The sequence below is a fragment of the Oryctolagus cuniculus genome, chromosome 18 (genome assembly GCF_964237555.1).
Source record: "Oryctolagus cuniculus chromosome 18, mOryCun1.1, whole genome shotgun sequence".
In the NCBI taxonomy this organism is placed as follows: domain Eukaryota; kingdom Metazoa; phylum Chordata; class Mammalia; order Lagomorpha; family Leporidae; genus Oryctolagus; species Oryctolagus cuniculus.
Genome location: NC_091449.1, coordinates 22,290,570 through 22,316,584, shown reverse-complemented (window position 1 = coordinate 22,316,584; position 26,015 = coordinate 22,290,570). Strand labels below are relative to the sequence as shown.

General features: G+C 49.0%; 1 protein-coding gene across 4 annotated transcripts in view; it reads right to left on the bottom strand.

Moving 5' to 3' along the window:
- Positions 1-22,759: 22,759 nt before the first annotated feature.
- The window catches only part of LSM14A (LSM14A mRNA processing body assembly factor), a 56,443-nt gene continuing 53,187 nt past the window's right edge, over positions 22,760-26,015 (bottom strand). For 2 of the 4 annotated variants that reach the window (XM_017342217.3, XM_008257276.4), the window contains 2 exons: positions 24,360-24,416; positions 22,760-23,487 (listed from right to left, as the gene is read on the bottom strand). In XM_017342217.3, coding sequence (XP_017197706.1) covers positions 24,393-24,416 — 24 coding nt within the window. In that variant the 3' untranslated portion in view covers positions 22,760-23,487; positions 24,360-24,392. The remainder of the gene's footprint in view (positions 23,488-24,359; positions 24,417-26,015) is intronic. The other 2 variants (XM_002711503.5, XM_051846731.2) reach the window with 1 other exon arrangement.

Sequence of the window (26,015 nt, the reverse complement as noted above, 5' to 3'; positions counted from 1 at the left end):
AAGGAAGAAAAAGCATAGAATGTGAGCAGCATACTGCAAGGACAGCATAGCACATTCTCCAAGTTCCCTGAAGGCATTCTGAGCGTGCTGCCTGTAGATCGACAAGAGTAGCAGAAGAAGCAACCGGCCAGGGAAGATGCCTCCAGGGGAGAGGAGTTGCCTGGGCAAAGACTCCGAATCAGAAGCCAGGCCTTTGACTCATTTTAGGATCTGATGGGAGGCCAGGGGTGTTCCCTGGGGACCAGATCATAAGAGGCAGGGTTGGGAAGAACTGAACCATACTTAAGAGAAACAGGAAGTCCCTGGTGGGTGGTGGTGGTGTTGGATATATAAAAAAAAAATTTGCTGGGCTGGTGCTGTGGCGCAATGGATTGACGCCCTGGCCCGAGGCGCAGGCATTCCATGTGGCCACCTGTTTGAGACCCAGCTGCTCCACTTCCGATCCAGCTCTCTGCTATGGCCTGGGAAGGCAGTGGAAGATGGCCCAAGTCCTTGGGCTCCTGCACCTGCGTGGGAGATCAGGAAGAAGCTCCTGGTCCTGGCTTCGGATCGGCACAGTTCCAGTCGTTGCGGTCAATTGGGGAGTGAACCAGCAGATGGGAGACCTCTCTCTCTCTCTCTCTCTCTCTCTCTACCTCTCCTCTCTCTGTGTAGCTCTGACTTTCAAATAAATAAATCTTTAAAAAGAGAAATAAACAAAAAAATTTGCCTGTTTCCATAGCACTTAGGAGACAAGGGAGTGAGCAAAGCCCTCAGGTGTCTGTATGTGGTGTTGGAGAGGCCCAGAAGTAGAGAGAATGCAAGGTCCCTTTGAGATATGGTTCTTTTATATGGAAGTGCTTATTGTTTTTAAAAGATTTATATTTATTTGAAAGACAGAGTTACAGAGAAAGGTAGAGACAGAGAGAGAGGTCTTCCATCCGCTGGTTCACTCCCCAGATGGCTGCTACGGCTGGAGCTGTGCCAATCCAAGGCCAGGAGCCAGGTGCCTCTTCCCATTCTCCCATGTAGGTGCAGGGGCCCAAGGACTTGGGCCATCTTCTACTGTTTTCCCAGGCCATAGCAGAGAGCTGGATCGGAAGAGGAACAGCCAGGACTAGAACCGGTGCCCATAAGGGATGCTGGTGCTGTAGGCCAGGGCTTTAACCCACTGTGCCACAGTGCTGGCCCCTAGAAATACTATTTGTATAACTATAGGAATCTAAGTGTACACTGTAGGATTTTACTCTTGTATCCACTGTCATCCCAGTCAAGAGAGGGATATTTTGGCAGTCCCCTCCAAATGTAACTGCTATTTTATTTATTTGCTGTGGAGAGAGAGAGAACTCCCATCTGCTGGTGCCTGTAACAGCCCATTGATTTTACTTTTTTTTTTTTTTTTTTTTGGACAGGCAGAGAGACAGAGAGAAAGGTCTTCCTTTTGCTGTTGGTTCACCCTCCAATGGCCGCCGCAGCCAGCGCACTGTGGCCGGCACACCGCGCTGATCCCATGGCAGGAGCCAGGTACTTATCCTGGTCTCCCATGGGGTGCAGGGCCCAAGCACTTGGGCCATCCTCCACTGCACTCCCTGGCCACAGCAGAGAGCTGGCCTGGAAGAGGGGCAACCGGGACAGAATCCGGCGCCCCGACCGGGACTAGAACCCGGTGTGCTGGCACCACAAGGCGGAGGATTAGCCGAGTGAGCTGCGGCGCCGGCCTGATTTTACTTATTTATTTAAGAGGTAGAGTTACAAAGAGAGAGACAGACAGACAGACAGACAAAGGTCTTCCACCCACTGGTTCGCTCTCCAAATGGCTGCAGTGGCTGGAGCTGAGCTGATCTGAAGCCAGGAGGCAGGAACTCCTTCCTGGTTTCCCACGCAGGTGCAGGGGCCCAAGCACTGGGGCCGTCCTCCACTGCTTTCCCAGGACATAGCAGAGAGACGTGTACCAGCACCCATATGGGATGCCAGCACCAAAGGTGGAGGCTTAGCCTACATGCCACAGCGCTGGCCCCAGTACATACTCTTTTTTATGTCTGGATCTTTCCCTCACCATCATGTCTGTGAGATCCATCTCAGTTGTATACGCCTGGTTTCTTTTTCTACTGTATTGCGTTGATAAATATACCACTCTTCATCCATTCTACTATTGCTGTACGTTTAAGTGTTTCCAGGTTTTGGCTGATTTGCACCAGGAATGTTTTTGAATATGGCTTCTGGTCATTATTTCTAATATTTCTATTGGTATCATTTCTATTGGGTATATACCCGGGAGTGGAACTGCTGCATATAGGACAATACCTTCAGCTTTAGTAGAACTGGCTGATTATTTTTGCGAATTGCTTGTACAAACTTACCCTCCCTCTGTTAAAATGTGAAAGTTCCAGTTTGTCCACTTCCTCAGCACTGGACGTTATGGGCTTTCTAGTTTCAGTCATTTTTGTGGGGGTAGAATGGTATGTTGTTGTGGTTTCTATTTGTATTTCTCTGATGACATAGCATCAAGAATCTCTTCACACATTTCTTTGGTACCTGAATGTCCTCACTGATTGTGCGTTCAAGATTTTAAATCTGAATTGTTGTTTTCTTTAGTGATTTGTTCTTTTATTTTATTTTTAATTTTTTTTTGACAGGCAGAGTGGACAGTGAGAGAGAGAGAGAGACAGAGAGAAAGGTCTTCCTTTTGCCGTTGGTTCACACTCCAATGGCCGCCACGGCTGGCGCGCTGTGGCCGGCGCACCGTGCTGATCCGAAGGCAGGAGCCAGGTGCTTCTCCTGGTCTCCCATGGGGTGCAGGGCCCAAGCACTTGGGCCATCCTCCACTGCACTCCTGGGACACAGCAGAGAGCTGGCCTGGAAGAGGAGCAACCGGGACAGAACCGGCGCCCCAACTGGGACTAGAACCCGGTGTGCTGTCGCGGCAGGCGGAGGATTAGCCTAGTGAGCCGCAGCGCCGGCCTTCTCTTATTTTTTTTTAAAGTTAATTTATTTTCATCTACTTGAAAGGTAGAATTAAAGAGAGAGAGAAAGGGAGGGGTAGGTGCAAGGAGAGAGAGAGAGAGAGAGAGGGAGAGAGAGAGAGAATCTTTCATTCATTGGTTCATGCACCAAATGCCCACAACAGCCAGGGTTGGGCCAGGTAGAAGCCAGGAGCCTGGAGTTCCATCTAGGTTTCTCACCTGGGTGGTAAGTTCCAAGCACTTGAGCCATCACCTGCTGGCTCCCAGGATGAATTCACAGGAAGTTGGATTGGAAGCCAGTAGTCAGGAACTGGAACTGGTACTCTGATATGGGATGCGCATATTCCAAGTGGTGGTTTAACCCACTGCACCCCAATGCTTGCTGCTACTGATTTGTTCTTTATGTATTCTGGATGTGAACCCTTGATGGTTACTATTAATATTGTGAAAATCTCCCAATCTCTGATTTTGATTTTTACCCAGTTAATGTCTTTTGATAAATAAATTCTTAGTCTTAATAAAGTCTAGTTTATCAATGTTTTCTTTATAAAATTACTTATTTATTTTTCATTTTATTTGAAAGTGAAAGAGAGAGAGACTGATTTTTGCACCTGCTGATTCACTCATCAAATGCCCACAACAGGTAGGGCCGGGCCAGGCGGAAGCTAGGAGCCTGGAACTCCCTCTTGGCCCTCTGCGGCTCATCAGCAGAAAGCCGGGGCTCGAACAAGTGCTCCAGGATGCTGGCATTACAAGTGGCAGCTGAACTCATCGCACCTTAACACCAGCCCCAGCAACAAACTTTGAAAAGCAGAGAAGGCGGCCGGTGCTGCGGCTCACTAGGCTAATCCTCCGCCTTGCGGCGCCGGCACACCGGGTTCTAGTCCCGGTCGGGGCGCCGGATTCTGTCCCGGTTGCCCCTCTTCCAGGCCAGCTCTCTGCTGTGGCCAGTGGAGGATGGAAAGGAAGACCGTTCTCTCTGTCTCTCTCTCTCTCACTGTCCACTCTGCCTGTGGGGGAAAAAAAAAGCAGAAAGGGCTTATGTAGTCCCAAATTTTTGAGGTGCGAGTCTCAGATTGTGCAGCCCCACCCGTCTGGTGCCCCGTGAGGGTGGCAGATAGCAATGGCAGAGCATGCGGGGTCGGTCATCTGGTGAGCCAGGAAGCTAGGGACCCTCTTGTGAGAACTGCCTTTCAAAGGCGTGAGCCAAAGACCTCCCGCTGGGCCTCACCCTGAGCGATGGCTTCCACCCTCTTAGTGTCCTTTGGAGTCTAAAATTCTGCATGAGTTTGGGGGCCAACTTATAGTCCAGCCACAGCATCCCCTGGGAGTTTTCATCTCTTTCTTTCTGGAAGGAGAAAGACTGTGTGTGCATGGGGCCCTGGGGTGGGCATCAAATGTGAGAACACATCCACCTGCTTTAGAAGACCCTCTAAGACCCGTGACAGCCACTGCAGGGTCATCACCAGCCTTTCTCCAGCAGCCCCTGGGAGCTCGTGCAGCCCGGGTCCACAGCTGGCTCCTTTCTAGTAGTTTCCTGTACAGACATTACTTGTGCTCACCATATCTCCTTTGCCGGGGGATTCCCTTGCCGGGCCAGTGCTGTGGCACAGCTGGTTAAGCTGCCACCTGTAGTGCCACCATCCCATTTGGGTGCCTGTTCAAGTCCTGGCTGCTCCACTTCTGATTTAGCTCCCTGCTAATGTGCCTGGGAAAGCAGCAGATAGCCCAAGTACTTGGGCCCCTGCACCCACGTGGGAGACTGGGAACCAGCTCCTCGTTCCAGGCTTCAGATGGGCCCAGCTCTGGCTGTTGTGGCCACTTGGGGAGTGAACCAGCGGATGGAATCTCTTTCTCTCTCTCTCTGCCTCTCCTTCTCTCTCCGTGTAACTCAGCCTTTCAAATAAATAAAACACCTTAAAAAAAAAACACACAGAATCCCTTTTCTTTCTTAAATTAGGTGAGAACAACGCAAACTAAATCTAGGATAATGCAACAGTGGGTGTGTCTGTCAGCTCTTTCCATTCCCGGGATTGTGCTAAGACAAACATCAGGACAGTGGCCATGTCAGCTCAGTAGCGGGGTGGGGGGCTCAAGACTCCAGGATTTCCAGGCTTAAACCAAACAGCAGCTGGAAGAGGAGAAAGGTAAACTGGCCAGGCTCTAAGTATACTTTAAGCCTAAGCTGTGACTCAGGTTGATGAAAGCTGTAGAGCAAGCCTGTTGACAATCTGGAAGCCAGGCTCAGAGAGGCGTCTGATCCAGGGACAAGGCCAGGGAGCTTGGTGTGGCCTGGCAATGCTTGCTGTCTCTCCAGGCCTTTAGAAGTCAGTGGCCGTGCCGGCCGCAGGTCTCCCTGCTGCTGCCCACTGGCTGGCCACAGCACCAGAGGCGTGCCCCTGCCCTGCTTGCTCCCAGCTCCCCGCCCTGCGCCTTATTTTTAGATCTGTGACTCAGATGCCTCCACTAGCCCTGTGGCGAGGAGTGCCTGCTCAAGGGCTGGCTCTTGTCGGGAGCGTGGATCAGACGACCGCAGTGGCACTGACAGAGTTCCCAGGAGGCCACACTCTTCTGTGGACTCTGTGTTAGATGCATTCTCAAACACATGTGACATAATCGACAATCAGATCTGTGTTCCCAGAAGTCCAGTCTGGCCACTACATAGAAAACGAAGTGGAGTAATGCAGTATGGGTGGCGGGTGGCCACAAGGAGGTTACTGTAGCGGTCTAGCAAGCGGGGAAGGTGCTTTGAGTTTGTATCGAAGCAGACAGATGGGGAGGGGGGTTTGGCCTGGGCATCTGAAAGGGAGCAGATGGAAGATTTCTTTTTTCTCTCTCTCTTTTTCTCTGTCACACTCTTTCATATAAAATAAATAAATACATCAATCACATATGTATAAATCACACACACACACACATCAGAGGCCAGCATTGTGGCAAGCAGATAAAGTTGCCACCAATTTTGTTGACACCAAAATATTTTTTTAAGATTTATTTATTTATTTGAAGACAGAGTTACAGAGAGGCAGAGGCAAAGACACAGAGAGAGGTCTTCCATCTGCTGGTTCACTCCCCAGATGGTCAGAACGGCCAGAGCTGAGCCAGGAGCTTCTTCCGGATCTCGCAAGTGGGTGCAGGGGCCCAAGGACTTGGGCCATCCTCCATTGCTTCCCCAAGCCATAGCAGAGAGCTGTATTGGAAGTGGAGCTGCCGGGTCTCAAGCTGGTGCCCACATGGGATGCCAGCACTGCAGGCAGCAGCCTTACCCACTACACCACAGTGCCGGCCCCGCTCCTGTTTTAGCCCTGACTGCTCCACTTTTGATCTTGGGCCCTTCCCTGCTAATTGCATCTGGGAAAGCAGCAGAAGATGGCCCAAGTAAGCTACTCATTTGGGAGGTGAACCAGAGGATGGAAGATCTCTTTCCCTCTCTTTCTCTCTCTGTCACTGTGTTATTATCAAATAAATAAATAAATAAATAAGAAAAAAAAGCTGATTTTCTGGTTCAAGATGGTAAACCAAGCACAAATGTTCACATTTTCTTCAAACATATTAAAATGACAGTCAATGAGGGGGCCGGCGCTGTGGCTCACTTGGTTAATCCTCTGCCTGCGGTGCCCGCATCCCATATGGGCGCCGGGTTCTAGTCCTGGTTGCTCCTCTTCCAGTCCAGCTCTCCGCTGTGGCCCGGGAGTGCAGTGAAGGATGGCCCAAGTGCTTGGGCCCCTGCACCCACATGGGAGGCCAGGAAGAAGCACCTGGCTCCTGGCTTCCGATCGGCGCATCGTCCGCCATAGCGGCCATTTGGGGGGTGAACAAACAGAAGGATGACCTTTCTCTCTGTCTTTCTCTCACTGTCTATAGCTCTACCTGTCAAAAAGAAATGCCAGTCAATGAGCAAATTGATATTTATCAATGGAATTGGGCAGGGCATTTCTCAATATCTTTCCAGACTGCCAGCTGGCCCGTGCCCTGGGTGTGCTAACCTGTAGGAGGCACCACCCCCGGGGGCCTCCGGAGGCTTCAGAGTCAGAGGTGGCAGGGAGGACAGAGCGCAGGAGTGAGAAGAGACAATGGGAAAACAAATCCCAGGCCTGCTGGATACCAAGCAGTGCCCAAGCCTGTTTGTCCTGCTGCAGCCACAGTTCTAATTATGCAACATACGCCTGTGAAACGCAAACAAGTCCAGAGAGGATTCTTCCCAGCACCTGGCCGTGGGAGCCCGAGGCACAGGCACCCTAGACCAAAGCCTTGTGGAATTCAGAGGTCTCCAGCTCGAGATCAGCACTCGCAAATCCTGCCAGGGGACAAGGCCTGCTCCCCCGGGCTCCGCAGCACGCCTCTGCCCCTCTGCCCGACAGACAACCAAGAAGCCTCAGATTTTTAAATAAAGTCTACTACAGGAAAGAGACCAAGATAAACAATAGGATAAGGCAAGGAAAAACCAGATGAAGCTCCTGGACAAGAAGGATTGAATCCGCACCAGCTCTAGGACCTGAGTAGCGGGGTGTCCCATGAAAGGACAGGGACAATTGCATCAAAGAAACTAACCGAGAACTGGGGCCGGTGCTGTGGCGAAGCAGGTGAAGCTGCCGCCTGCAGCGCCGGCATCCCATATGGGTGCCAATTCAAGTCCTGGCTGCTCCACTTCTGATGCAGCTCTCTGCTATGGCAGCGCCCCTGCACCCATGTGGGAAGACCTAGAAGAAGCTCCTTACTCCTGGCTTTGGATCAGCACAGCTCCATCCATTTCAGTCATCAGGATAGTGAACCAGTGGATGGAAGACCCCACTTTCTCTCTCTCTCTCTCTCTGCCTCTCGTTCTCTCTGTGTAACTCTGACTTTCAAATAAATAAATCTTTTTTTTTTTTTAAAAAAGAAATTAACCAAGAAGTAAAAAGAGCAAGAGCTGAAGGGAAGACACACATCTCTAAGCCAAGGGGGTTTACCAATTGTTCAGAGTAAACTGGGTAACACAAAAAAGACTCATTCAGTAATACAAAAAAGACTCACAGGCACAGAAGCTATTATAAAATGTCAACATGAAGAATTCCGGGAGCAGGCATTTGGCCTAGTGGTTAAGATGTCCACGTCCCATTTCAAGGTGCCTGGGTTCGATGCCTGGCTCTGCTCCCACTCCGGATCCTGGGAGGCAGCAGTGATGGCTCGAGTAATCAGGTCTTTGCTGCCCACGTGGAGGACCTGGGTTGAGATCCTTGCTCCCAGCTCTGGCCTGGCCCGTACCTGGCCACTGCAGGCATCTGGAGAGTGAGACAGCAGAGGGGAGTTTTCTCTGCCTCTCAGACTACAATAGTAATAATGATAGTAATTAATAATAATAATAATAACAATTGCTAAGTTTCCACATAGCAAAAAGCAGGTTGTCTGTTGGCATCAGACTTAGCACCACTGCATGCTAAGTCAATGGTCAGCAATTGAGGTAAGAATGGCTTCAATAGTTTTGTTGTTCAGTGAAAAAAGAGGACGTGACAGAGACCTTACTCTCTGAGAGCTCCCTAAGGAAGAATTCCAGCAAGCAGGGGAATGGGAATTATGACTGGTAACCATGGTAACCCTGGAGAGTCATAGAGAGAGACTTCCAGATGGTAACTTTGCATGGGGTGGGCGTTGGGGTGCAATGGGTGAAGCTGATGCTTGCGATACCCACATCCCATATTGGAGCACCGGTTCGCGTCCCGGCTGCTCTGCTTCTGATCCTGCTCCCTGCTAATGCACCTAGGAAAGCACCCATGTGGGAGGTCCTGATGGGAGTCCCTGGCTCCTCACTTCAGCCTGGCTCAGCCCTGGCTGTTGCAGGCTTTTGGGGAATGGACCAGAGGATCAAAGATTTCTCAATCTCTGTCTGTCTTTCTGTAGATGAAAATAAATAAATGAACATTAATAAAAGAGAAAGTAAGTCCTCCTATTGGGTCAGTAGTTGACAAACAGATTGAAGCAATCAGTAAAAAAAGCTCTGGCTGTTGTGGTCAATTGGGAACTGTGTACGGTTCTCCCTATTGCTATAATACTAAAAGGGGGCATGTGGGCAATATATACACATACGCGATTTGGAGAGGGACACTTTCTGGAATACAGATAAACAGTTAATAGTGTTTGCTTTTAAAGAGAGGAACTAGATTTACTTCATACTATTCTGTTTCATTCGAAGTAACTGTGTATACACATTCAATAAAAAAAAAACTTTATTCTCTAATTTAAAAAAAGAGCCCCTGGACGTCATTAAAACCACTAACGAACAACAGAGGGGGAAAATGAGCCAAGACTGCTCATAAAAGGCTCATAGAAAAAGAAGAGCAATGGTTTACACACTTGAGATACTGAGAAGCCATTTTTCATTTCTCATATTGGCAAAGATTTTCAAAAGTTCGTCCTGGCGACCCGGTGAGTGACAGGTACTCTAACAAGCTACCAGTCAAGGGTGGGCACCTGGGACAGTGCTCAGGCTGCTGCTTGGTGGCCCACATCCTGTACTGGTGCCTGGTTCAGGCTCTGGCTCCAGTGCCGATTCCAGTTCCCTGCTGGTGTGCACCTTTGGAGGCAGCAGGCAATGGCTCAAATACTAGGGTCCCCACCACCGTCGTGGAAGACCAGGCTGAGTTCAGGCCGTGTGGCATTCACACTCCAACCGTCAAGGAGCACGGTCACTGCCTTGGATCATGGCACTGGCCTCACCAGTCTGCTTGTTCTAGTTTCTTTTCTTTTCTTTTCTTTTCTTTTCTTTTCTTTCTTTCTTTTTTTTTTTTTTTTTTTTTTTTTTTTGATAGGCAGAGTGGACAGTGAGAGAGACAGAGAGAAAGGTCTTCCTTTTTTGCCATTCGCTCACCCTCCAATGGCCACCGCGGCCGGCGCGATGCAGCCGGGACTAGAACCCGGTGTGCCGGCGCCGCAAGGTGGAGGATTAGCCTAGTGAGCCGCGGCGCCGGCCCGTTCTAGTTTATTTTTAACACAGCGGCCGCAGGCTCTCTTGAAGTGGAAGTGAGATCGTCATTCCTCTGCTCAAAAGCCCACTTGCTCCGCATCGCAGGAGAAATGGCCATCAGGACGCGAACCCCGCTGCTCCCTCCCTGCCCGGCCCCCACTGGCTCCTTGCACCACAGCCGCCCTAGGGTCTCACCCGCTTCAGGGTCTTCGCGGCTGTAATTTCTTTTGCTGCAATATCCAGTCCCTATCGTAAGGCCATTTCCTCAATATCAGCTTCCTTAAATCTATTTAAAACTAGAAGCAGCAACCACCCCGCGCCACATTGCCCATACATCCTTATTTGACCCTTTCTTTTTTCTCCAAAGCACTTAAGGGTCTTAACATTCCACACATCTCATGTATCTCGGCTCCTCCCATCAAACACAAGCACCAATGAGAGCTGCATTTACTTCCCCTGCAGTTGTAACTATACCTGTTCCATGGTAACAAATAGTTGTTGAATAAACAAATGGTTTTGTGGTGTAGTGGGTAAAGCTGACACCTGCAGTGCTGGCATCCCATACGGGTGCCTGTTCAAGTCCTGGCTGCTCCACTTCCGATCCAGCTCTCTGCTGTGGCCTGGGAAAGCAGTGAAAGATGGCCCAAGTCCTTGGGCCCACATGGGACCAGCATGGGAGACCCGGAGGAAGCTCCTGGCTCCTGGCTTTGGATCGGCGCAGCTCTGGCTGTTGCGGCCAATTGGGGAGTGAACAATCGGATGGAAGACCTCTCTCTCTGCCTCTCCTTCTCTCTGTGTAACTCTGACTTTCAAATAAATAAATAAACTTAAAAAAAAATACATGGTTTCCCCTTTTCCATAGAAAATCAGTAGACAGAAGTAAACAGTAACATGAAAATCAGAAGACCGGAGTAGGAAGGGGGAAAGATTGCCAGCATGGCTGTTGCTTCTCATGACAAGCCCTTCCACAGAATTCACTTTAAAACACACACACATAGGTACGATCAAATTAAGTTTTTAAAATTAAAAACGTATGAAGGGGGCCGGCGCTCTGGCACAGTAGGTTAATTCTCCGCCTGTGGCACCAGCATTCCATATGGGCACCGGTTCTAGTCCCAGCTGCTCCTCTTCCAATCCAGCTCTCTGCTATGGCCTGGGAAAGCAGTGGAAGATGGCCCAAGTCCTTGGGCCCTGCACCCACATGGGAGAATGGGAAGATGCACCTGGCTCCTGGCCTTGGATTGGCGCAGCTCCAGCCATCCTGGCCATTTAGGGAGTGAACCAGTGGACAGAAGATCTTTCTGTCTCTCCCTCTCACCGTGTGTAACTCTACCTCTCAAATGAATAAATAAAAATCTTTAGAAAAAAAAAAAGGTACGAGCGTTAGAAGTAGCCTTTCAGCACTTTGTAGCAGACGTGGAGCTGCAGCTGAGTTGGGGAACATGGCACGCATCGAATGCGGTTTCCAGGCTTCTGGGTCATCGAGGCAGGAGCTGGTGCTGCCGCGTTCTGGGAAGGGCGCGGCGGTTGAGCTGCTGCTTGGGACGCCAGCGTCCAGTACTGAGCACTGACCTGAGGGGCTTCCTCCGGGTCTCCCACAGGGGTGCAGGGCCCAAGGACTTGTGTCATCCTCTGCTGCTTTTCCCAGGCCATTAGCAGGGAGCTGGATCAGCTGTGGAACAGCCGGCGCCGCGGCTCACTAGGCTAATCCTCCGCCTAGCGGCGCTGGCACACGGGGTTCTAGTCCCGGTCGGGGCGCCAGATTCTGTCCCGGTTGCCCCTCTTCCAGGCCAGCTCTCTGCTGTGGCCTGGGAGTGCAGTGGAGGATGGCCCAAGTGCTTGGGCCCTGCACCTCATGGGAGACCAGGATAAGCACCTGGCTCCTGCCTTCGGATCAGCGCAGTGCTTCTCCGGTGGAGGGTGAACCAAAGGCAAAGGAAGACCTTTCTCTCTGTCTCTCTCTCTCACTGTCCAAAAAAGTAGAACAGCCGGGACACAAACCGGCGCCCTTATGGGATGCCAGCGTTGCAGGCGGGGCCTTTTACCCACTACACCACAACGCCAACCCCCTTATTGCCACTCTGAGATCTTCAAGGACAGGCATTAAGAAGTCACATCTGGGCTCTTGGATTTGTGCCAGGTAACTGGCTTTGGGAATCCCTCTCTAGATGCCCCAGGATGCAACCTAAGCAAGCAGCCAAAGCTTCCCTAGATATTGGAGGAAGGTTGTACTTGCTAGATGGGTGCTGGAGGAAGCAGCAGCCAGAGAAGGAGGAGAAACCAGGTGAACACAGCCATCAGGAAGATGCGGCTTTTGGAAGGAAGTGCCCACCCGGATGAGCACTTCCGTGAAGGCAGATGGCCAGAGGCTCACCCGCGGGGGCCACAGGGAACCTCGCTGAGAGCTGTCTCGGTGGAGCAGGTCGGGGAGACTTGGTATGAAAGCAGCTGCAGGACTGAGTAGGAGCCGGTGGAGGCAGGATCAAAGGACACGCTCCTTGAAAACGGGGTTTGTAGCATAATCAACATGGCATGCCACTATTATACCTATAACACATCATTACTTATATACAGCGTCATGCTAGCGTGATAATTAGATGCTAATGGAAGGGACACTTTACCGAGAGAGAATACAGGCTGAGAAAGAGGTGAACTCACAGTGTAAGTCTGGGACCGGAAGCAGGACACAAGCAAAGCTGTGTTTTGTTAAGGTTTCATCTGTTTGAAAGGCAGAGAGAGAGAGAGAGAGAGAGAGAGAGAGAGAATCTTCCATCCACTGGTGCACTGGTTCACTCCCCGGACAGCTGCAAGGTCAGGCTTGGTCCCAGCCAAATCCAGGAGCCTGGTCCCCCACGCAGGTGGCGGGGCCCACGCTTAGTAGGAATGCTGGACTGGAAGCCCACTCCAATGTGGAACGCAGGTGCCCCAGGCTGCAGCCTAACCCACTTTCACAACACCTGCCCTGCAAAGTTCTCTGACGGGAAGTCCTTTCTCCTTTTAAATAGCGCCACCAGGAAACGCTACATGCAGGCAGCGCTGGCAAACGCTCGGAGCCGACAACTCTAGTTCTTGGAGTAACAGACGTTGGCAAGTGCACTTGCTGGCTGCAGAGCTGGGACCACGCACACACAGCTCGCTTTGCTAGCAATGCTGGAGGCCCCGGGGAGGGCACCGGCAGATCCACAGAGGCGCTGGTCGGCTCAACTGTGATTCTCTTCCTCAGGACTCCATGCTGGGGGGTGGCAGGAGACTGACCATGTGTGGCCGAGCAGACACTTTCGGGTTGGAAGTTTCTCTAGGCAGGAGCAGAGGCAGCTCAAGAAAGGAGCAAGGGAGTTTAGGGTGTTTGCAAGCGAAGTGACGAGTCATGGCACCCAGGCTGGTAGGGTGGGGAGGAGGAAGCAAATGAACCCAAAGACAAGCAAGAACCTGGATCTGGAGTTTGGTACCACGCTAAAAATGGCTACTGAGCAAGGGTGTACTAGGATACACTTTATTTTTTAAGATTTATTTATTTATTTGAAAGTCAGAGTTACACAGAGAGAGAGGTCTTCCATCTGTTGGCTCACTCCCCAGTTGGCCACAACGGCCGGAGCTATGACGATCCGAAGCCAGGAGCCAGGAGCTTCCTCCGGGTCTCCCATGTAGCTCTCATGCGGGCCCAAGGACTTGGGCCATCTTCTACTGCTTTCCCAGGCCATAGCAGAGAGCTAGATCAGAAGTGGAGCAACCGGATCTTGAACTGGCATCCATATGGGATGCCGGCACTTCAGGCCAAGGCGATAACCCGCTGCGCCACAGCGCTGGCCCCACACTGCCTTTTGTGTGTGTGTTTTCTCCTTTGAAAAAATTGTTTCTTGAGCACACCAGCTGTGAGATCAAAGTGTGGGGCATTGAGATGTGAGACTTAGAGGTGTTGCCATTGAGGCTGATTGACAAGGCAGCTGTGGGTGGGAGGGGAGGAGAGGGAGGGGTCAGAGGACAAGGGACAGAGTGGGAGTGGGAGGGATGGCGTGCAGAAGTTAACAAAGCGGCTCAGACTGCTTTTCGTTATAGGGCCCGTGACAGGTTTGGCTCGTGCCTGACTTCTGGAAATTTGGATTTCCGTTGGGTTCCTACTATTCCCGGAATTAAGAGTGGCTCCCTGTACCTAAGCTCTTTGCACAATGTGGTTTACTTGTGCTTTGCTTCTGGGACTCGGAAATTTTGGCATGCGCCAGGCAGAGGGTGCCTGCAGAAATCAGGCCCCAGCAAAAACCCTGGGCACCGAGTTCTCAGCTGCCCTAGCAGACAACATCCACATGCGTCACTACGACTCACGCTGGGTACGGACATGGCCCATGGAGCGCCACTTTCTGAGACCCCTTTGAAAGCCTGAACCTGCCTCCCTCCCCTTTGCCTGTGTATCGTTTCCCTTTGCTAACTTCTCTCGGGGATTCCCATCACAAATGGGCACATCGAACAGAAGCTGAACACGACCTGAAGGACTGAAGGGGAGAGGAGACCAGGAAGTCAGAAATGAGAATTTTCTAGATGAGTCATCGGGTCTTCAAGATCTTATAAGCCTCAAGGACACAATGTCCACATCCTGAGCGTGGCCTGTTGGGCAAGAAACAGGCCAGTGCCACCAGTGGGAAGGGTGACGTGGGGAGCAGCATCCCAAGGGAGCAAAGGCACAGGGAGGGTGAACTTAGGGGCTCTAACGGGTGTACCTATCCATGTCTGTTATGCACCTTCCATTAGGGTTTCCTGGTAGCTTCTGGCCGGAAGCCAGTGTCTTGCAGTAGCACACCAGCACAGAGCGGCACCCTAGCTGGCCGTGACGGTCTCATTGGCCAGGCTGCAAGTTCTCCAGAGATCCGAGTCAGCACTCCTCTTGCCCTCTCTAGTTCTGGCTTCCCTCACAGGGGACAAACCACAGTGCCAGCATCGTATCAGTAGTCAAGAGCCAGCAATTACCCAAACAAGCCATCAAGAGAACGGATAAGCTGCAGTTTGTCAGGACAATGGAAACGAACAGTCCATATCCAAAAGCAACAATACAGACGAACACCGATGGGACAATGCCAAGCAAGTTAGCCAAGCACAAGTGCATAGTGTATAATCTCATTTATTTAAAGAAAATAAAACAAGGCCGGCGCCGTGGCTCAATAGGTTAATCCTCCACCTTGCGGCGCCGGCACACCGGGTTCTAGTCCCGGTCAGGGCGCCGGATTCTGTCCCGGTTGCCCCTCTTCCAGGCCAGCTCTCTGCTATGGCCAGGGAGTGCAGTGGAGGATGGCCCAGGTGCTTGGGCCCTGCACCCCATAGGAGACCAGGAAAAGCACCTGGATCCTGGCTCCTGCCATCGGATCAGCGCGGTGCGCCGGCTGCAGCGGCGGCCATTGGAGGGTGAACCAACGGCAAGGGAAGACCTTTCTCTCTCTGTCTCTCTCTCTCACTGTCCACTCTGCCTGTCAAAAAAAAAAAAAAAAAAAAAAAAAAAAAAAAAAAAAGAAAATAAAACAAAACCAAAGCACTTCTTACCTAGGAACTCAGGAGAGCGGCTGGCCCTTAGGGAGCAGTGGGAGTCTTTGGGTATTGTTAATATTCCGATTCCTGGCCTGGAATTATGTAGGTAATTTTTTAAAAAAGATTTATTTATTTATTTTGAAAGTCAGAGTTACAGAGAGAGAGGAGAGACAGAGAGAGAGAGAAAGAGATGTTCCATCCGATGGTTCACTCCCCAATTGGCCGCAACGGCCGGAGCTACACCGATCCGAAGCCAGGAGCCAGGAGCTTCTTCTGGGTCTCCTGCGCGGGTGCAGGGGCCCAAGGACTTGGGCCATCTTCTACTGCTTTCCCAGGCCATAGCAGAGAGCTGGATTGGAAGAAGAGCAGCCAGGACTAAAACCGGTGCCCATATGGGATGCCAGCACTTCAGGCCAGGGCGTTAACTTGCTGTGCCACAGCACCGGCCCCTTGTAGGTATTATAATATATATATATATATTTTTTTTTGACAGGCAGAGCTAGACAGTGAGAGAGACAGAGAGAAAGGTCTTCCTTCTGTTGGTTCACCCCCCAAATGGCAGCTACGGCTGGCACGCTGCGCCAATCTGAAGCCAGGAGCCAGGTGCTTCCTCCTGGTCTCCCATGTGGGTGCAGGGCCCAAGGACCTGGGCCATCCTCCACTGCACTTCTGGGCCACAGCAGAGAGCTGGACTGGAAGAGGTGCAATCGGGACAGAGTCTGGTGCCCCAACTGGGACTAGAACCCGGGGTGCCGGTGCCACAGGCAGATTAGCCTAGTGAGCTAATGTGGTTTAATTATTTTTTTTTAAAGATTTAATTTATTTATTTGAGAGGTAGAGTTACAGACAGTGAGAGGGACAGAGAGAAATGTCCTCCATCTGTTGGTCCACTCCCTAGATGGCCACAACGGCCAGAGCTGTGCTGATCTGAAGTCAGGAGCCAGGAGACTCCTCTGGGTTTTCCATGCGGGTACAGAGGCCCAAGGACTTGGGACATCTTCCACTGCTTTCCCAGGCCATAGCAGAGAGCCAGATCAGAAGAGCAGCCGAGACTTGAACTGGCACCCATATGGGATGCTGGTGCTGCAGGTGGAGAATTAACCTACAGTACCACGGCGCCGGCCCCTGTGATATGTATTTTTAAAAGATTATTTGAAAGGCAGAGTGACATAAAGGGAGGGACAGAGAGATCATCCATCTGCTGGTTCTCTTCCCAAATGGCCATAACGGCTGGGACTGGGACAGGCTGAAAGTCAGGAGCCAGGAGCTTCATCCATCTCCCACGTGGGCGCAGGGGCCCAAGGACTTGGGCCATCTTCCGCTGTCTTGCCAGGCGCATTACCAGGAAGCTGGATAGGAAGTGGAGCAGCCAGGACTTAAACTGGCACTCAGATATGGGATGCTGGTGTTTCATTACACCAAAACACTGACTCCGACGTGTATTTTTTTCTACATGCATCTTTAAACTTTATAATGAGAAAACAATGCTGCTTACTAAGCTGAACGCAAAGCGCAGGTTTCACAATAGTACGCACACCATAAATCCTTTTTTGTTGAGAAGCTTAAGGTTGTGCAGAACAATGCCAGGTGGAATACTAGAACTCACGTAGTTCTCTGTGTGGAGGGACGGCAGGCGATTCCTGCTCACTGCCCCCTGCTTAAAAAAAAAAAAAAGACAAAACATCCTCCGTATTGTCATACATTACTTCTATGATAGGGGAAGAAACCTGTATCTAATCCCAGCCTGCAATGGGCCATATACCCACCCTTGGCACAAAGAAATCATCCAAGTTACTCCTAAGGAAAAATGTACCAAATGCTCTCAGCGCTGGCAGGGCTCTGCACTGCCACGCTGGGACGTGCGTTCTCATCACGGCACCGGAGGACTACGCAGATTAGGTGAGACCCAGGCCTCCGGTGGTGCAGCAGAGACATCTGGTCAACACGCTCCCCACCTCTGTACCGGGATGCCATTCCAGCACGCCCCGGGGTTCATTACAGTATCGCGTGGGCCCAGGCTCTCACTCCCCCTCCACTTCCAGACCGGAGGGCAAGGCAAGCCCGGCTGGGCCACGCGCTGCTTGTCGGCTGCTCTTTTTCCATGCAACTGCACTGAGTGACGATGAGTCACTCCAAGCAAGCCTTATTACTGCACTGAAATACGCTTTGGCCTCACAAAGCTGCTTTGTTTCCTTATAACCACAACATGGGCATCAGTTCATTTGAAAGCATTTCCTTAAAAATCAACCATGAACTGAAATTAGACTCAGGTCTATTTTGCTATGTTTATGACCTAAACCTGAAAATATTCTGATCAGTCAGCCAAGTTCATTAACTGTGAGTGGAGCTGGAATTCAGAGGACACCCATACCCTGGGCTCACAGCCCTGCCTCTCAGAGAACAGAAACCACATTAGATTCATGTTCTACCTTGGGCTCTTGCAGTCGGTTTTATAAATGCCTCAAAACCCACAAGCCAGCTCTTACTAACATGGGCTCTGATCAACTGTGCGTTGCTCTTCCTCGGGCAGCCAGGACTGCCCCCATAGGAGCAACGCATGGGCCCTGCCCCTCTGCCTTCCCAGGGCACACACATGAGCCGCTGACCGGCTGGCAGGTGCTGCTGGCTTCCCAGTCCCTGCTGCTCAAAGCTAATACCCTCATTTGCCTTACTTGACCAACTCCCAGCCACAGGTCAGTCATCCCTGTGTCCCCCCCCCCCCCCCCCCCATCTTGGGAGAAGCCACAACAGCACAATGAACAGGTCCCCATTTATCATGCTTAGGGTCAGAGAGTAATGACATTACTTCCTCAAGTTCAATTCCACTTGTACGAAGACTCGTCACCTTGTAAAGTCTTAACAGAATTCAGCAAACTGGTGACATTTGAACTCCCGCAGGAAGACTACTGGCCTTGATCACCTTATCCTGTGACACTCTCTGCCTTCACAATTTGCAATCAGCTTATTCTCAGAACGAAGAAGGCAAGGGTATCCTGTACCACATCGAATCCAGATGGGACTGGATCGGAAGTGAGTCACAGAATCTAAACGACCTTCTCAGAACAGCACAGGTTGCTTCTCAGCCTATGCTGTGAACACAGGGACCCTGAAGAGGGAGCAGCTTCTCTGACAGGCAGATGACTCGAGAGACAGGGACAATGCCTATGTAAACTTCAGACGGAAACACCACCTATCCGTTTCCTCCACGCGAAGGCTGGCTGGAGTCTCTGGACTCCCAGCAGCCAACTCGGGAGAAAACTTGTGTCTTTTATTTATTTTTTAAATTTTTTGACAGGCAGAGTGGACAGTGAGAGAGACAGAGAGAAAGGTCTTCCTTTGCCGTTGGTTCACCCTCCAATGGCCACCGCGCTGCGGCCGGCGCACCACGCTGATCCAATGGCAGGAGCCAGGTGCTTCTCCTAGTCTCCCATGCGGGTACAGGGCCCAAGCACTTGAGCCATCCTCCACTGCACTCCCTGGCCACAGCAGAGAGCTGGCCTGGAAGAGGGGCAACTGGGACAGAATCCGGCGCCCCGACCGGGACTAGAACCCGGTGTGCCGGCGCTGAAAGGCGGAGGATTAGCCTAGTGAGCTGCGGCGCTGGCCTGAAAACTTGTGTCTTAACACCCCTCTCCCTTCCAGACTGTCCTGCAGAAATGTCCCCCTCCCTCCCGGCTTCATGCTGCAGTCACAACCTGGACATACTGGATTTGGAAGGGTGGGAAGACAGTAAGATAATCCTTCTGTGGAAATCTTCACCAAGGCCCTTAAAGCAAGGGGCCGGATGAGACGGCTGTGATGACCCACCATTGTCTTTCCCAGCTTCTCTGATCAGAGCTGCCCGTGGGGCTAATGGAAGACTCCCGGGCCGTATTAGAGAACTTCAGACTCTCCGGGGGTGAGGTATGGACTTCGAAACCCCTCACTAGATTCTGATTAGGGATCAGACTGTGGGCAGAGAACAGAGAGCCGTGGTAGAACAGACCCCAGGGTTACAAACCATGGGCAGTGCAACTGGAAGACTGATCTGTATTTTGTACTTTCGTGTCTCAAAAAATGATCCCCCACTCATGTCTTCCTGTGTGGAGAAACTTCAAAGGGGCATCACTGCATTTTGGACTAATTTAATAGGTGGCACTGTACAGCTCAGGCCAGGGCATTTACCATCCCTGGCCTTTTTTTTAAATTAGGAGGCAGAGTCAGATGCAAAGAGAAATCTCCCTTTTGTTGGGTCACTCTCCAAATACCAAACACCCAAGTAGCCAGGGTTAGGCCAGGCTGAAACAGAAGCCAGGAAGTCAACCTGCATCTCCTGTTACTTCAGCTTAGTGCTGCCCAGGAAACTGGAACTGGGGGCAGGGTTGGAACTTGAACCAACTTGAACCCAGGCACTCCAACATGGGATGTGCGCATCCCAAGTGAGGTCAGAACCAGGTCAAACGCCTGCCCTGGGACCTTACTCCTTAAAATCCGAGTGATCTTCCTAGGCACTTGACAACCAAAACATAACCCATTACATTCCAAACACCCCCCAGCCTGGGCCACCAACCTCCCCCTGCCCGCAGCTACAGAGCTGCATTCACATTCTTGACACCCCCCCACCCCCCATTTAGCCGTCTGTGGAGGGATAAATGGGCGAGCGGGCAGGCTTCCATTTCCGGCACCTGTCTGCCCACGGGCGGTGCATTCTCATCAGAGGTTTCCAGCTTGACCTGTGCCTCACTGACTGCTCAGGTCACTTTTTTTTTTTTTTTTAATATTTATTTGAAAGGCAGAGTTAGAGACAGGGAGAGACTGAAAGAGAGGGATATCTTCCATCTGTTGGCTTACTCCTCAAATGGCTGCAATGGCCAGGGCCAGGCCAGGCCAGGCCAGAGCCAGGAGCTTCATCTGGGGTCTCCTACATCGGTGGTAGGGGCCCAAGGCCCAGTCATCTTCCGCTGCCTTCCAGACACATCAGCAGAGAACTGGATCAGTGGGGGCTCAATCTGGCACCCGTATGGGATGCTGGCATCACAGGTGGTGGCTTAACTCGAAATGCCGGCCCCTCATGCCATGGATCTTAACTCAGAATTGTACTACGCTTGGGAGGGGAAGAAGGACTTTCAGCTTTTTCAAACATTTCTGACAGCTGGCGCTGTGGCTCACTAGGCTAATCCTCCATCTGAGGTGCCGGCACCTGGGTACTAGTCCCAGTTGGGGCGCCAGATTCTGTCCCAGTTGCTCCTCTTCCAGTCCAGCTCTGCTGTGGCCCGGGAAGGCAGTGGAGGATAGCCCAGGTCCTTGGGCCCTGCACCTGCATGGGAGACAAGGAGAAGCACCTGGCTCCTGGCTTCGGATCAACGTAGCTCCATCCGTAGCGGCCATTTGGCGGGGTGAACCAATGGAAAAAGGAAGACCTTTCTGTCTCTCTCATTGTCTACTCTGCCTGTCAAAAAAAAAAAAAAAAAAAAAAATTCTGACAATACCTAAAACACAGAAATTAAGTTGGAAGTTGATTTAAATATTACAGGGGATATACATGTTACAATTAAATTCTCACACTTTCTAAAAAAAACTTATTTGGTGGGGAAGGAAAGTGCTCCTCCATCAGTTAGTTCACTCCCCAAATGCTTGCAACAGTCCACTGGCCAGGAACAAAGCTGAGAACCAGAAAGGAAGCAGGTCTCCCATAGGTCTCCCATAGGGGTGGGTGGCAGAAACCCACTTACTTGTGCTATCACACAGAATTTGCATTAGCAGGAACTGGAGCCAGAAACTGAACCCAGGCCACACCAAGGGGGAATGGAGGTGTTTAAAAAAAAAAAAAAAATGAAGAGCACAAGAGACAGAGAGGGAGAAGGAAGGAGATAGATCAGAGTTCCATTGGCTGGTATGCTCCCCGAATGCTTGCAGTAGCCAGGGCTGGGTCAGGCTGAAGGTAGGAGCCTGGAAATCAGTCCAGGTTTCCCACGTAGGTGGAAGAGACCCAACTACTTGAGCATCTACCTGCCACCTTCCAGGTGTGCTTTATCAGGAAGGCAGGATTGCAAGCAGAGTCGGGACTTACACCCAGTTACTCTGATGTGGGATGTGGGTGTTCTGAGCCAAGCTGTCTTAATAGCCGGGTCAAATACTCTCCCCTGCTGCTTCGTCTTACACATGGCTTTCACTGTTTCCACTGGAAGAGAGTTACTGTTGGAAGAGAAAGAACGTTGACGAACATTTTTTATTGAACAGTTTTATTCTGTGTTAGAATAGAAACCTTGCTTTAATATTGTAAGGTGCACTGCAAGTACGCCATGCTGCCGAGTGATCACTGGGGCACTCAAGGCCCTAGTCAGCGCCCCAGAAGCCTGGGGACATGAGGGAACCGGTACTTTCAGAGCATGGAGAACTGGTATGTACAGTTTTCTTCTTGAGATCGGCCTGGGACATCTCCAACAGTCTACACAGGTGTTGCCATAGCACTTCTTTGATGCTCAGAATGCCTCAGAAATGTGTTTAATATCATGATTTGTGGGTCCTCCAAAAGGTTTTGCTGGTACATGCAAGCAAATAGTACTAAACAATATTATCTACACTATGGCTGCCAAGGACTGGATCTTAATAATATGAAACCAAATTACAAAACATTTCCTTGTAGAGCTATACAAAAGATATAAAATTAAAATTAAAAATATCAACCATCTTTAAGTATTCCAATTCTCCTACAGTGCAGTATTCCACATCGTTATCACTACTGAATATTTTAACTACTGAATGTTAACAAAACTCAAAATTGATAAAAATATTTAAATCTTTGGATCCCTTTATTTAATGGCCTTCATAAAAACACAAAAATGGCCAGATTTTTTTCCACCATAGCTTAAAATATCAAAAAGATCTACTAGCAATTTATAATTAGCAATGAGTCATTTGTGGGTCACAGGCCCAAGGACCAGTGTTGTGATGTGTTACAGGCTGCCAAAGTAACTTCTAACACTCTAGAGTCCTTTTGAAACATAATGGAATGAGTCAAGGTATCATGACTAAATTCCAGGCATATCAGGAAGAACAAGTTAATTGAGGCATAGTCTTTAATGTCTTAAAAAAGGGAGAGGATTCCTTATCTGAAAATACAGCTGAGTACATTCTTATCTATGATTATTTACATTTGTATACTGAAAATATCTATTATTTGGACAAATCCTGTGATATGCCATTTGCTACAAAATGAAGTTCTTACAACGAGCATGAATAATTTACCCTTTTTAGATAATGAAAGAATGTATCAAATCTTCATTTATGTTCCAAACATTAAAAAAGAAATCAAAAATCTTAAGCCTGGAAAGCTAAGAAAAAAGGCCCACCCATAACTCATCAACTTCTGCAAGGACACAGTATGTTTGCTGACTTTAAAATGTTTATTCTTTAAAAAATTAGTTGCTTTTTATACAGCTATACAAAGTTCTTAATGTTTCTTTGGCAATGGAATATAATGGAATTTTACAACTATATAAAAAAGTTACCTTTGCCTAAGAAACAGTATTTACTGTGTGTACATAGTTGACTGACAAAATTCTCTACCATCCAGCACCCTAATTAATTGACGAAATAGGCTACCTCATATTACAGGATTTCCAAAAAGAAAGAAAGAAAAAGAGAGAAAGATATAGACACACACACACCCACACACATACACACACACAACCTGCTGTGGCTCAAAACACAGTATCACGGCCCTATCTGCAGGCAACCTGCAATAATTGCCAAATACAATTTAGTGATAAGAAAAATCCTTTCAGTGATGAAAAAATACTTATAAGTCCCATTGAAGTACTGCTTTAGTTTAACTATACATAAGAAATTACTTAACCTTCTGCTATTCCAAATATATTTAATGCTCATTTTTTAAAGATGAGCCTTCCTCCCCCCAAAAGTAACTGCATTTTATCTTTGAAATGAAGCAGAAAAACAAACGAACAAAAACCCAGTGCTGGTGACAAATATACAGCAAATTCACTTCTTCATTCTTCGCAAAGACTGAAACCAATTTCCAGGACCATGAAGAGCTAGAAATTCACTTATTTTCAAAGACTGGTTTGTTGACTATGCAGCAACTTTGTTGTCTTTCTAAAAAGGAAAATATAAAATTAGCTCATTCCTCAAAGTACTGGTTAATCAGTAAGCATTTCTTTTTACTTGCTTAAATTAATTACCCACTTTTCACTTTCATGGAAAGTCCGTTTCACTGACTTTCAGGAAATGCTTTTTTTTTTTTTTTTTTTTTTTAGCTTCCACACACATTGAGTAGCTCACTGTTTATGCATTTCCCTGTCAGTGGAGATTAAAGCAGTGGTGTGCTGGGTTGATCCAGCAAGAAGGCCACCCTAAGACACAGGGGTGCCACCACTACCTTTGGTTGCTCTACTAACTTAGACTTTCAACTTGGTAATCAAACTTAGCAAATATAATTGACAACACACTTTGAACCAAGTGTCATAAGATCCCTAATTTTTAATGTCTTTATTAAGAAATAAAATATCCAGACAGTAAAATACCATTTCTTTCCAAAATTTCATGCCCAGAGAAAACAAATCTGTTTAAAAGGCTAATATTTAAGTTTGAAGTAAGTTCTAAAAAACAGTGAGGTGACTGAGAAATGTTTAAGCAGCAGCGAGTAGAAACCACCAAAATCTCAAGGAGCTTTGTTGTAAGATGATTTCAGACTGAAAGCCTTGTACACAGGGGGTGGGGCGGGGCTTCCATGTCCCTCCAGACAGCTGCTCCCTCACACCTGATTTCATCCCCACTGTTATAAGCAGACACTTCCTGGGTAAAACACCTCATTTCCTCTGTGTATACCACACCAACCTATTTGTAAAATGTTAAATACCTATGGCATGGTATATGTTGGTATAGAAAAATAATGAGCTAAAGATGAACCCACCGTCTCCCACAAAAGCCAAACTTTCCATCTCCCAATTTATTTACTTATTTTTTACCTTTCAGAAAGTAGTTCGATCAATCCAGACCTTTTAGGGTCCAAAAGCTGTAGTTTTCTGAAAGGTAAAAAAAAGGGAGCGAGAGGAAGAGAGGAGAGGAGAGACAAGGGAGAACAGGAGAAGATAAAGAGGGAGAGGGAGAGAGGCATGCCAAGTCATTTTGGATACTTCATTGTCTCTGGACCCTCTCTCAAGAAACAGACTCAAGTGCGAGGCCATCTGTCTAACCCATCACAGCGGCTTAACCTATTTGGCGGCAGCACTGTTTTTAAAATAGGAGCTGGCTACACTCTTAATTACCCCAGTCCTGATCTTACTTCCAAAAAGAATGAAAAAAGGTTTTTCACAAAAGAACCAAACTTACCAAAAGTTTACGTTTCTAATATTATCCTCAAGGAACATTGGCTGGAAGTTACGAGAGTGAATTTTGGCTTTATTAGTTTGGACCTAGATCAAGAGAATTAACTTCTTGGGGGTCCTTAGTTTCTAACCATCTAATGGGGTAGGGCAGGAGAGAGGTACTAGTTTGGCTGAATCTTTTATTTAATTATTCATGTATTTTTAAAAAGATTTATTTATTTATTTGATAGGCAGAGTTACGGGGTGGGGGTGGGGTGTGTAGATATCTTCTATCCACTGGTTCACTCCCCAAATGGCCGCAACAGGCAGGGCTGGGAGCTTCTTCTGGGTCTCCCATGTGGGTATGGGCCCCAAGCACTTGGGCTATCTTCTGCTGCTTTCCCAGGCGCATTAGCAGGGAGCTGGATCAGAAGTGGAACATCAGGGACTTGAACCAGCACCTATATGGGATGCCAGTGTTGCAGGCGGAGGCTTAACCTACTGTATCACAGTGCTGGCACCCTCGTTGACTCTTTTAAGGATCCTATCATTACCCATGTTTCTGTTGAACTACCAAGTCTGCTTATGCTCATCCCAAGACTGTTAATGATGTGTGCCAAATACAGCAGACAGAACAAAGCCAACGTGTCTTACTCTCATTTCTGGAAAGAAGAGTCAGATGATGTTTAAGAAATAAGTTGAATCCTTAAAGTAAATCTCCTTCATGTAAGAGTGGTCATTCATTATTTAAAACCTCTAAAGGTACCAGAGGATATGATCTAGAAGCTGATCTAGGTTGCTGAGGTCAGGGCACTAGTGGCAGATGGGGCATTCAACTCTGGAATGGACAATCAAGGGCTAGCTACACTGACAGGCCTTTAGCCTCAGTGAGGACTGAAGGAGTGACTTCCCAATCAACATAAGCGATTAGTTCAATCCAACTATTGCTGCATGCTGATGAAGTGTTTTGGTAGAGAGAGTAGAGACATTAATTCACTAATGTCAAGAGGCCCCCATCTAACTGGTGACACAGAACAAAACAAAACCCATGAAAAAGAGATGGCTTACATCTGTTACAGCCAGCTTAGGGTCTGGCATATATGAACAATTTTGCGTGTTTGGTAAATGAATGAAGCTAGTGATGGAGTCAAGAGTAGTGTGTATAAAAGATGACCATTAGTCAACTGGCTTGAATCAAGTAGGTTAAATGCGAATGAGAAACAGGGCAGGGTATATCCAGTAGGCCCTTACAGTCAGGGCTAGGTAATATTACAAGTTCTAACCACTAGGGTAAAATGCCTGAGGGTCCACTGAATC